Source organism: Lindgomyces ingoldianus (assembly GCF_010093535.1).
Source record: "Lindgomyces ingoldianus strain ATCC 200398 unplaced genomic scaffold BDR25scaffold_44, whole genome shotgun sequence".
Lineage (NCBI taxonomy): Eukaryota > Fungi > Ascomycota > Dothideomycetes > Pleosporales > Lindgomycetaceae > Lindgomyces > Lindgomyces ingoldianus.
The window spans coordinates 16,776-28,929 of NW_022985205.1; the positions used below are offsets into that span (position 1 = coordinate 16,776).

Here is a 12,154-nt window from a genome sequence, read left to right on the forward strand (position 1 = left end):
AATTATAATGCAGCTCTGCAGCGCTTTAAAGCTAGAGCAGCCTAGCGGCTATTATAAGACCAAAAATCAGGCTATTTGCACATGTGGCGGCGTAGATATTGCCCATAGAAGGTGGGCAATAGACATGGGTAGATACTAGAAGTTAATAAGCGCACAGTCCCCCCTGCTAGCAAAAATCTCGCTAAGCCGCTAAATCAGCCATACAAATGTCGCCGTAGATATACTATTGATAGCTGAGGTGCTGTTCATGCTGCCTTCTTCGTCATTCCATATCTCAGTGCTCTTCAACTCGATTTCCGTTGTTTTGAAGACGGCTTTGTTGTTTTGACCCAAATTTGCCCGCATAGAAGTGACGTCAGAGAGCTCAGACCTGCTCAGACTCTTTGAGATCATAGTGGAGAAGTTGACATCTTTGAGTCCCGGAATGTGTCTCTTGAGAGGGCGAAGCGATGGCATACAGGCGGCCATTAGGTAGACACCGGGCTCAACTGTTGTCCAGGTCATCGTTGCAACGCAATTGTAGGTGGGATCTGCAAAAAGATCGGTTGTAAAGAAGTTGACCATGCGTATTATGCATGTTACAAGCCCGCTCAACGTCACGTTAGCTCGCATCTTTAAGGTAGACTGTAGAGGACTCACAGACTACCACTAATAAATGTGGCGAACAGACCGATTTTGACCCCAAGGCCCACGTGCAGCTTATAAATTGCAGGCAAAGGTAGGACGAGTAGCAGAACATCGGTGATGAGGTTTGGGATTCCAATATACCGATATGCAGCCATAAGGTTGACGCATTTACCCCCGGGTATCGTCTTGTCCCAAAAGTAGGCAAATGGTCGGCACATGGTGAAATCCGCTATTATCATAGTCAGGCCTGTCAGCAGAATGATAAGACCGGTGGCGTAGGCTGCAGTGCGATAGCGGCGTCTTGTAAATATCTTCATGTACAGACACAAGATGGAGAGCTTGGGAAACATGATAGATTGAGTGTATGAGTACTCTTCCGCTTGGTGAGTTTCAGCCAGATGGTTACTTTGTTGGGGTCTTCCATCACGAGTGCGAGTCCATGTCGACCTGCTCCGCCTATCCGAACCATCACTGTAGAAAATTGTTAGCTAGAACGCGCAACCTCGCGCAACCTCAATACCAAAAGATGACTCACAGATTGCGATCGCACAGTTTGCCATGCACATGACGTAGCCAAGCGGCATGAAACACCAGTACTCCAGGCCATTGTTCGTTTTACTGAGAATCCTGGAGATATAGAACAAAGAAATAAAGACAGTTTGAAGTATAGCAAAAGTTACGGCGACTCTCATGATAGGAGCGCCCGTATTTTCAGTAAAGTATGACGGGGGTAAAGAGGCTAAGAAAACTGGGTCGACTTGGGCAGGCATAGCGACTCATACGTGGAATGAGAGAGGTAGAGGTTTTCAAGATCAATAGATCACAGTAGGTGTCAAATGGCACCACGCGTCCACATAAGGGGCCGGAGGTCAACCACCAAGATTTTTTGTGGGCCCTTTTGCTCTCAAGGTGGGTGCGGCGTATGCTCAGGATGGCACGGCTATGACACAACGGAGTTCCGTGGTACATTATGTCGACGACGAGTATCTGGAACCGTTCTGCAAGCCATAAATGACAGTGATTCACGGTAGCTAGTAGTATTCGGCTAGATGGGCGCTGACGGACATGACAGTATTTCCTAGTACAGGGAGTATAATGATTATCCTGTCTGACGTCCGTAGTTACGCGTGAGCTAAGGCGTAGCCAACGGCAATGCATGCGAACCAATCTAAGTTAAAAAAAATTAGCGCAAGCGAAGTCCGAAGGAAATGACGCACAACTAGAATCCTTGAAGCAACGAGGATCATCAAACGCAGAGGCTCTGGCATTATATTGTAACCCCGGTATCCTAGCAAGGGGCCTGAATTATGCAGAAGCGCACCCAATCGTTCGGTATTGCGAGCTTCGATGGGCAGGAAACCGATTTTCATTTGAGTCGCATCGAAAGTTTTCTATGTCACGGAAAGCAATCTAGAGTCTATGATGGCTTGGTGGGGTTTCTATATCCACTAGGGTACCAGTGATCCTGACATACAAGAACAAGACTTGACACCAGATACTGCATCAACTCACGAAATATCGCTCCAATCTACCATGCGGTTCATTTGTCTTCATGGCATTGGGACGAGCAACCGGGTATGTTCATCATTCACTTTAATAAGGTGAACTATCACCCTCGTATCTGACTCCCCACAGGTTTTCAAGATGCAAACGGGTGAGACATGCATCTCCAAATACCAAGGGAGTTAGCGGTGTGCTAATAGCGGACTCTGCATAGCATCCCTTCGCAGCGAACTTGGAGAAGAACATGAGTTCGAATTTGTGCAAGGCACGATTGAGTGGCCTATGGCGTCGGGTCAGTTACGCTTAAGGGTATCTTGATATATTCTCTTCATCCGCTTATCGTCTGCAAGGGCTTGAACCGATTTCGAACCCCAATGAGACTTATTACGCATACTTCGAGTACACACCGGAGTCTGCCCTGGCCGCGGTGGAGGCTTTAGAACGGTACATCAGCGTTGAAGGACCCTTTGACGGAATTCTAGCGTTCAGCCAGGGTGCAGGCCTGGCAATTATGTTCTTACTCCGCTATTGCTCCCTGCCACCTCAAAGATCGCCTCTGTTCAAATGTGCACTCTTGTTTTCCCCAACAGGCATGTATGACCCTGTGGCCTGGATCAATACTGGAACGATACAAAAAGTAGATACAACCGATAGAGTTACTCTCACGATCGCATCGATCGTGGTGTGGGGAGAGCAAGATCTTGATGGCGTGTCCGAAGATAGTGGCGTGGCTGCTCGACTCTTTGATAGTGATATGGTATGGATACATGTACACAATAGAGGGCATGAGATTCCGTCGGCGGCTTCTGTTGAAGCATTTAGGGGCATGATGCGGTATATTAGGAGAGCAATCACGCTTGCGCGTGTTCTGGCCCATTCCGACCGAGTCGCTCAGCAGACTCACCCTAGGAGCTGAAGCAGCCATCTCGTCAGGAACGAGGAAGACCTCAGACAACACTTCCTTCACCTCTTCATTGCCCCAGGCTCAGCAATTTGATTGGTCCACATAAGTAAAGTAGCTGGAATCTGCGCAACAGCGAAGCCAATAAGAACACGAAGCTGCAATGTGTATCCATTCATGAACACTTTTCTTACTCTCTGCTTTAATTCTTCGTCCAGCATGCCTAAGGCTTCTGTTCTTTCAAGCACTTGGAGCGCTGTCTGAGGCGACAGGATGTTGAGCAGATGTGTGCGCACATATGGCGTCGAGACTGAGGTCACTATAGATATACCGAGGAGCCCTCCAAGGACTCTGAATTGGGATACCGCAGATGTTCCAGTTGCTATGATTGGGTCAATCATTGTTTATTCTCTCTCGTTCTTTGCAACATGAAACATACCAAGATCTCTTTTTTCCATTGCATAAGGCACCAATAAAGTGAGTGCAGCATTCACAAAACCCACACCAGTCCCAGCAAGGATCTGAAAGCCATACTGGGCAGGTTTGATTACCTTCCAATCGGAAATTTCCGAGAGTAGGGCCAAACCAACAATTTGCAGGATGGCTCCTCCAAGCACAACCCAGCAAGGTGGTATCCGAAGTTTTCCCATCAGTCCAGCAGCAAGTGAGGACCCAGCGGGGACAAATACACCAAAAGATAGTAGCTTTGTTGCTGCTGTAAATGGAGAGAGTCCGTACACGGTTGAGAACCGCTGTGGAATCTGAACGACGCAAACTGATAGAACAGTGCCAACTAAATATGTATTTCTAGGTTTCAGTTAGCCACTGCTCCCTGTATTGAAAGAAGAGGCTGCAGTTGAACATACATGATCATGCCAACACGTATCCTACTCTGACAAAATCTCCACGGAAATACGGGCTCTATCGTGCTCTCTCGCGTAGTAACATACCACTGCCAGATGAAAAAGAGCATAATCAGAGGTCCAGTGCAAACCAATAGCCCCAATACTACAGGTGAGTCCCATTGGTCCCCCGTAGCTGCCTGCTGGAGGGCTGTTGCGCTCATGACGCAAGATCCTAATAGAAGAAGGGAGCCGGATGCATCTACGCGACGAAGGGATTGAAGTGAGAGCGTCTGCTGAGTCGGACCGCCGCCAATCCGCGCCGCCGGCTCGTTTCGAAGCCGGCGCGGAAAGACCGTATAAAGACAAAGTAGAGTCAAAGCTCCGACGGGAACGCTAAATAACATTAGGATAGTGGTATTTACAAATGAATAGAAAGTGTTGGGACATACTTCAACAGAAAGATCCATCTCCAACTTCCATGTAGCGTGATGGCACCTCCAAGTAGCGGCCCTGCAATTAGAGATAGCGCAATGAAGCCAGTGACTAAGCTTATATATGCAGGCCATTTCCGCGGCGGAACGAGTTCGAAAAAGACCAGCTGGACAAGAGCAAATACTCCGCACCCGCCAACACCTTGTGCCCATCGGAAGTGAATCAATTGTGTAAGGCTGTGACTAGAGCCACATAGACCAGAGAACAACGTGAAAATGAACAACGAAGCTAACACGGCCGGCTTACGACCGACGATGTCTGAGATCTTAGCCCATACCATCTGTAGCCCTGATTTGTATACATTTAGAGAGGAGGTTGATAACGTCATGAGTGTGAAGCTTACCGCAGTATGTCATGAGATAGGCTGTAAACAACCAAGAGCTCTTTTCATAACCCCCTAGGTGATTGGTAATGTCGAGCACTGCGGTGCTGATGATGGAGGATTCCATTTGGACAATGAAAACGGCGACAAGCAAGCCTAGACTTATAAAGTGAAGCCGCCAACCGGTTATGTACATTCCTCCTTCTTCTAGCTCGATTAGATCTCCTTCGTTATCAGGTGCACCCACGTTCCAGGCGTTGACGATCAACTCTGCGTCGGGACTAACAGTTTCAGATTTTTCGGTGGTGTTGGTGATGGCGGCCGGCATTACGTTACATGAAGACATTTGTGTGTCGCCTCGCAAATAATAAGAAAGGGGGAGAACTAGATCGAGGAAGTAACAATTCTATCGTGATGGAAAATTGCAGATGAACTGTTGATGGCTGGGGGGAATTGGCGAGGGTCTGTCTTTGGAGGGACTTGTGCCCACCCTACTACGCCGCATACCCACCTTGCAGTTCCCTATGTTAGATGCAATCCCATATGCGTATGTCTGACCAGTCCATTTTACCGCTCCATTACGTGATGCAACATTAACGGATGCAGACAGTTGACAAGGATTGGTATATTAAATGTCCGTCTTGCGGCAAAGTTGTCCGTCTGTCAGTGCAACCCCAGTCAGAGGTGCGCATGTGGCGTGCAACCGACGTGAGATGGCCACCCTTCGACGCCCCGCATATGTGGTTTGCCGAATATTTCTTCTTGGAGTTCCCCACCCCTCATAAGAAGTCGAAGAACCATACTCGATCATTCAAGGGACTTGACGCTCCACGGTCACAGCGGAACATGGCCCTTCTCCTTCTTCTCGTTACTTTATGTCTCTCCTACGTAAGCTCTTAGATGCCTCAACCTTAACTCAAGATGCTCATGCTAGTGTAGATGGTGGCTAATATTATATACAATATATTCTTTCACCCCTTGTCGAACCTACCAGGGCCCTTCTTTGCCAAAATCTCCTCCATGCCCTCTTTCTATCACGCTTATAAAGGAGACAGACACATCTGGTTGTGGCAGCAATTTCAGATCTACGGCAGCAGGATTCGCGCAGCTCCAAATCTTGTCCTCTTCAATAGCCCCACCGCATACAATGCAATCTATTCTTTCAAGTCCAATGTCAAACGTTCCAGTTTCTACGATGCTTGGGGACGCAATGTGGATGATGTCAATGTCTTGATGACGTCTGACACGCAGCTCCATGCAAGAAAACGACGATTACTCAGTCTAGCTTTCACAGATCATTCTGTCAAAGCCTCAAGCCCGGGTACTAAAGTCCGCATGTATATGCCAAGACTTCTCTTGGGTTGTGCTCTCCCTGCGAAAAGGATTTTACTAATTCAGTTTTAGTACGCATGTTCCCAATTCAGCCATCATTGGATCACCACTCAAGTGGCATTTTCGTGATGGTGGTATCCCCTCTTGTTTTAGAACTCTGACTTATTTGCCTCGACCTCTAGTTTATGGCGAAGCATATCGACCGTTGGAACAAATTGTTGGGAGGTGAACTGAATGACCAGATGGAGGAAGGGTGGTCTGCGCCCCGCGATATTGCCACCTGGGCCAATTACTTGGTATTTGATCTTCTGGGCGATCTTTGCTTTGGCGCCGATTTCAAGACCAAAGAACCCGGTGAGAACAACTTGAAGAAGATTGTTGATGCGTTTGACACGTTTGTCACGTTCAATTACCCAGTATGTTTGCCCTGCATTGTCACAACGTCCATCTATTTCTCGGTCTAGCGCGCAGCTTATTCAAGGAAGATTACAAAATCCCCACTGTTAGATACTCTTGTGTGGCTCAAGCCTCGCGGTCTCAACTCAATTATCGAGCGCTTGGCGCCGCAAGAGATCAAAGATCATTACGCTTTCGTCGAGTTGCTAGTGAGAAGCCGTATGGCCGCAGAGGAGAAGCGAGAAACAGAGAAGAGCCCCGTTGAACGAGAGGACATGCTGCACTTCCTCTGTAGTGCTAAGGACCCTGAAACTGGGAAGCCAGCCTTTGGCTTCAAAGAATTGCTCGCGGAAGCAAACCTGCTCATACTTGCCGGCTCGGACACAACTGCTATCACTATCAGCACCGTCTTCTTCTACATCTGTCATGATAAGCGCGTCTATCTCAAGTTGGTACGCGAGATTCGCAGCACCTTTCCCAACCCTGAGGCTATTGTGCATTGTCCTGAGCTGCTCAATTGCAAGTACCTAAGAGCATGTATCGACGAGACGCTGCGCATGGCACCAGCCGCCCCAAGCGAACTTCCCAGAGAGGTCCTTCCCGGAGGCGTGGAAATCGACGGTGATCACTATCCCCAAGGAGTCATCGTTGGCACACCCAACTGGTCCATGGGTCGAAATGAAGAGCATTACGGTGATGCGTACACCTTCAGACCGGAGCGTTGGATTGTCTCGGATGATTTGGACACTCTCAATACAGAAGAAGAGGTACTTAGGCTTAAGCGTGGCCTTCATACGTTTCTGAGGGGCCCTGGGGATTGTATTGGCCAGAAGCTGGCCGTTCTTGAATTGTGCATGGTCATTGCAAGGACTCTATGGCGATTTGATGTTCGCCTGACACCGGGAACGCATGTTGGGGAAGGGCATGCTAACCTAGGCTGGGGCTGCCGGGATCCGAAGCAGTTCATGTTGAAGGATGCGTATATTTCCATGCGTGAAGGGCCAATGTTGCAATTTAAGCCTAGATAGGTCTTGCCACTCATCTCAGCCAGTTAGAACAGCGTTCCCAACCGTACGTAATACGTTTCAACTCGCTGTTTTTTAGGCTGTAACTTCTTAGTTTGTTAGTACGTTTTAATGTAAAAGGAGAATTTAAATCTACTTATAGGGCGTAACTGTTATAGCTTACAATCCTCCTACATTTTAACAGCTTGTAAGACGTTACAGCGTATATAGTCTACTAAGTCCCCTATTTTACTGTAAATATAACCCTGCTAGAGCTAGTTTTTCTATAGTTAAAAAGCCTTAATTATTAAGCTAAAAAGCTTGTTTTTGTTATAAGTAATAGTTCTTCTACTTTTAAAAAAAAACCTCTTACAATTGCAGCTTATAAAAGGGATAGATAAAAAGTTAAAGGTAATTTTATATAGTATAAAGTAAGAAAGTTGTCTAACTTGTTCTTACTAAGTAAGACAGTTAGTAAATAAAGGGCTGTTATTATTAGCTATAGTAACATCTTTATAGTAGCTGTTATAGTACTACTGCAACTTTATTATTTTCTGCTACTTTTTGTATAAGCAGCTGCTAGTAAGAAAGCTTATGTTAACAAAGAAAGTCTTCTTAAAGCTCTTATTATAATAGTTGCTACTAAGTAACTTGTGTTATGTAGGCTTCTAGGTAACATTATTGTTGTTAGCTTTAGCCTTAGCCTTTACATTAACATACTTTTAAAAAATAGCTTTTATTAAAGCCTTAGCTTTTTTATACTATGTAAAGTGCTTTCTTTAGTAGTCCTTAAACTAAATAAGATAAAGTTAAGAGTTTAGAATTATTACTACACAGTAATAAAATATAAGTAGCTTAATAATAAACTTTTTCTAGTATGTAAGCAACTTCTCTGTGCTAAATGCTACACTAGATTTAAAGTAGCAATTATTACTCTTACCCTTAAGTTTATTGCCTATACATAAGAGCTTAGTATAAAGGTGTTATAAGTTAATAATAGACATCTAGAGAGAGCTATAGAAGCTGTTGCCTTTAAGGTGTTTTATTATAAAGTAAAAAACCTTAAGAAACTTATAAAAGTAATTAACCTCTTTTTATTTATTCTTAGTAATAACTTTAGTAAGAGTAGAGTTACTAAAGATAGTAAAGTTTATAAAGTTATTATTAGTGCTTTTTTACTTATGTATAAACTTAGTAATAGTGTCTTTAAGCTTAAAACAGCAGAGGAGTATAAGATAAACACTATGCTAGCGTACACTGCTATCTTATATAAGATTAAGTGTTCTAAAGCTCTAGAAAAGGTTATTGTTGTTAAGAGTAGCCTAAAAAGTTATAAAGGCCTTTTATTATTTATATAATGCTAGCACTGTGTTTATAAAATTATAAAGTTTTCTAATAACTTTATAGTAGTAATAAAGGTTAAATTATTTCTAAGAAGCTGCTTAAGTAAGCTTTACTTTAAAGGCGCTTATTTTTTTACTGTAAATAACTGCTTTTACTACTAGCTAGATTGTATAGCCAGCGCAGCGTATACAGTGCTTAGAGGTAAGGGGCATATTAAGATGTTAGGTAAGGGCAGAAATAGTTTTATTATTATTATTTAATATATTATTAGCTACTAAATAATAAAATTTTAACATAATTTTAAAGTTATTAATAACCTTAATAATCTCTAGCGCTTAATTTGCTTTAGTATAGTTGCTATACAAGTTGCAAAAGCTAATTAAAATGTTGTAGTGTTAGTAGTTAACATTTACATAGTATTATTAGTTAGTGTTTAGTTTAATAAAGAATGCTAAAACGCTAAACTAATAAGCTAAAGTATACTTACTAATAAAGTGCAACACTACACCTAAAAAGAAGAGGTAGTTTAAAGAAGTTTATATATTAATGCTTAACATAATTTTGCTTTAGGCTATTCTTAGCATTATTTAAATCTTCTACTTCTGCCGCGTATATCCCTGCTGCACATAGAACAAATATGTAGTGTTAGACGCTAGAAGAGCAGCAAGAAGATTAGCTCTATTCTAAGTAATAATGCTTTAAAGTTCTACTAATAATGCTATATAAAAAGAAATATTATAAAGTATTACTTAGTTAATAACTGCTACTTATAAAGCTTCCTTCTACTAAACACTATAAAAGATAATATATAACAAGCCTACAACCTTATAAGCTGCTTTAAATAGACTTAAGAGAATTCTTAGCTTATTAAGTAAAAAAGTGCTTTTACTTCCTCTACTAATGTCTATCTAGTGCTTCTTTCTAAGGTAGTAGATAATATAAGCGTAACTATTAACTTTTTTTACCTCTTTGCAATTACCTTTAGTGTAGCACCTCCTGCAGAGCTACAACTTTATCCTAGAGGCGTCTCTTTTATTATTATACACTAAATTAGCTTTATAAAGCTATATCTAGAATAACTAATAATTACTATGTAATTAGCTTTTGTGCTTTACCTAGTATCTAAGCTTTTTTAGCCTTAACTTTTTATTTTCTATCTAAATATTATCTTACTTAATAGTAAATAATACTTTGTTGTTAAAAGCAGGGTTGTCTAAGTACTTCTTTATAAGGGCTAAAAGACTGTTAGATAGCGTGCTATTACAGAAAAAAACTAAGGACTCTAATAATAAGAACTTTAATTAGGCAAGTTAATAAGAACTAGTGTAATAAGTAACTCTAGTTTAGTAAGAAAAGCTAGCTTAAAAAGATCCTTAGAATAAGGCTGTACACCTGCTACACTAGAGGAACTAGAACATCTAGCTTATAATAGGTAAGTCTATAGGTAATTATAATTCTTAACTAAAATTATAGAATCCTACACCTTAATCCCCTCCTCTACTAGCTTCTTAATTGTTGTACAAACTGCAGAGTTTTTACCTAATTATTACTCTAAAAACATAACTTTAAACACCCTTCTAACGCGTCCCTATAGCTGTCTAATAAGACCTTATATTACTAGGAAATATTGTCTCTCTAAGACGTATTACGGTCTGTAATGGGAGCTGGCTCCTACGTACGTTACGGCTCACACTCCTCCTACGTTTCAACGGCTCACGTGACTGCTACGTTCACGTATCTACGAGTCGTAGTACGTACGGTTGGGAACGCTGAGTTAGAAAGGGGTTTAAGTTATTGTTGTCTCGAACATTCGCATTCAGTTCTTTGACGTCATCAGGGCCCGTGACATTAGTTTACCGATGGTATAACGTACCTCACGGGTGTGCCGGCCACACGGGTGTGCCGGCCTGTGAGAGCGCTGAGAAGCAGGAAGCGTGAAGCGCAGAAGGGGGTACAGGATAGTATTGATAGACGAATCCTGGAGGAGACTCAGGGGTTCGTGAGAGGATATATATATATATGTGCTGGGGCAGGTGACGAGGGCTCTCCGGGGAGAGTCCGAGCATGTCCAAGGTAACCGTGACATGGCCCCCCTCCTTCTGCAGGTCATCCTCGATCCTGCGATTAGATAGGTAGGATATCATGGTAACTTGGACTGGCCCCAGGCGGACCTGCGGTGTGGACCGTACAGGTTACGCCTAGGTAGTACTCATTACTAGTGACTAAACTCTAGAAAACCTTAGTAAGAGAAAACTAGGTCTAGAGAAGTACAACTAGGTGATTTAGAACGTTATCACTGGCGCTGTAGCTGCTAATATAGAGCGTTCTTGTCTTATTAGGTTAAGTCTAAGGGGACTGAAGAGGCTAAGTTGTAACGATCCTCATGAATCGTTCCATCTCGGATGGCTCGGAAGCCCGTATCGGCCCCGACCCCGACCTAGCCCCGACCCCTGCCGTTACCCCTATTCCCTCATGTATTTAGTCGCACCTCTCCCCCGTAGCTAGCTCGGTAGTTTTCTGATATCCTTCGTACAAGGCCTATAGGTGTCAATGAGATTCCCAGGTCATTGAGTCCCCACGCACTCCCATATGCCTCTGAGTGGATTCCTACCACATTCGGACCCATTGTCTTTCCTGTGCCGTTACATAAGTAAAGCAGATAGTCTATAATTAAAAAGCCTACTTTTATAAAAGTAACTTAAGATTACAACTTTTTTTCTTACTATCTAGTTGAGGTCGGCTTTTAAGGGTCCTAAGGTTTTAGTTTTAGTACTTGTGGGTTCTGCAGGGCATCTGTGGATGCACTGCTCCTGCGCTGGTAGTTCTCTTTAGGATGATAGTTATTAGTAAGCTTATAATAATATAATTTTATTGAAAATAGCTTAGAGTCCTAATGTATTGCTAGCACAGTTCTAAGGTTAGCGCTGTAAAGCTTCTAAGACTAAGTCTGTAGCTGCTCGTGTTGCGGCGTCATCGGGCTACTGGGGTTGCTGGGGAGTCAGAGCTAGAAGAAGGATATACTTTCATAGGTGATTCGTACATCCACGGCATTATGGACGGTGAAGCTCTAGAATTAAGTGGAAAGGCTGCTAATTCTTTAGACTATCTGGTGTTAAGCTGATGAAATAGAGGGAAGTATACATATTAAACCACTTCACAGGCATGCTAGGGTAGAGTCTAGTTTGATAGGGCTTTGATTTTGCTTTCATTGTAGATACAGAGTCAGAGCCAATGTGGAACGCGTCGAGCTGTGTAAGGATGCTTATAAGTGAGGGTACAGTAATGAAATGGATTTGACGCCCGATATAGCCACCAGTTGCAGGGAGGTGGCAGGCCCGCACCGGCCGTAGGGTTGTGAGCTCGAGTTATGATGGAGAATTATTTTCTT

At 43.3% G+C, this 12,154-nt stretch overlaps 5 protein-coding genes across 5 annotated transcripts; 2 read left to right on the plus strand and 3 right to left on the minus strand.

Moving 5' to 3' along the window:
* Nucleotides 1-429: 429 nt before the first annotated feature.
* On the minus strand, nucleotides 430-992 carry BDR25DRAFT_155204 (uncharacterized protein; the record flags this gene model as incomplete). Its single annotated transcript, XM_033683959.1, has 2 exons — nucleotides 430-589; nucleotides 640-992. Coding segments are annotated over 2 exons (513 nt in total), but the record flags the coding sequence as incomplete, so codon positions are not given.
* Nucleotides 993-2,343: 1,351 nt separating this feature from the next.
* BDR25DRAFT_241960 (uncharacterized protein) lies at nucleotides 2,344-3,046 on the plus strand (the record flags this gene model as incomplete). The annotated part of the gene is made up of 2 exons (XM_033685770.1): nucleotides 2,344-2,422; nucleotides 2,481-3,046. Coding segments are annotated over 2 exons (645 nt in total), but the record flags the coding sequence as incomplete, so codon positions are not given.
* BDR25DRAFT_380732 (MFS multidrug transporter-like protein) lies at nucleotides 2,928-4,886 on the minus strand (the record flags this gene model as incomplete). The annotated part of the gene is made up of 5 exons (XM_033697675.1): nucleotides 2,928-3,413; nucleotides 3,471-3,838; nucleotides 3,898-4,269; nucleotides 4,326-4,656; nucleotides 4,712-4,886. 5 exons carry the CDS (start codon nucleotides 4,884-4,886, stop codon nucleotides 3,094-3,096), a joined length of 1,566 nt encoding a protein of 521 aa, XP_033541375.1. The 3' UTR covers nucleotides 2,928-3,093.
* A 743-nt stretch (nucleotides 4,887-5,629) lies between these two features.
* BDR25DRAFT_337387 (benzoate 4-monooxygenase cytochrome P450) lies at nucleotides 5,630-7,446 on the plus strand (the record flags this gene model as incomplete). Its single annotated transcript, XM_033693183.1, has 3 exons — nucleotides 5,630-6,019; nucleotides 6,205-6,438; nucleotides 6,508-7,446. The coding sequence occupies 3 exons, from the start codon at nucleotides 5,630-5,632 to the stop codon at nucleotides 7,444-7,446; spliced, it is 1,563 nt and encodes a 520-aa protein (XP_033541376.1).
* Nucleotides 7,447-11,736: 4,290 nt separating this feature from the next.
* On the minus strand, nucleotides 11,737-12,125 carry BDR25DRAFT_361368 (uncharacterized protein; the record flags this gene model as incomplete). Its single annotated transcript, XM_033696402.1, has 2 exons — nucleotides 11,737-11,833; nucleotides 11,920-12,125. Coding segments are annotated over 2 exons (303 nt in total), but the record flags the coding sequence as incomplete, so codon positions are not given.
* Nucleotides 12,126-12,154: the final 29 nt, after the last annotated feature.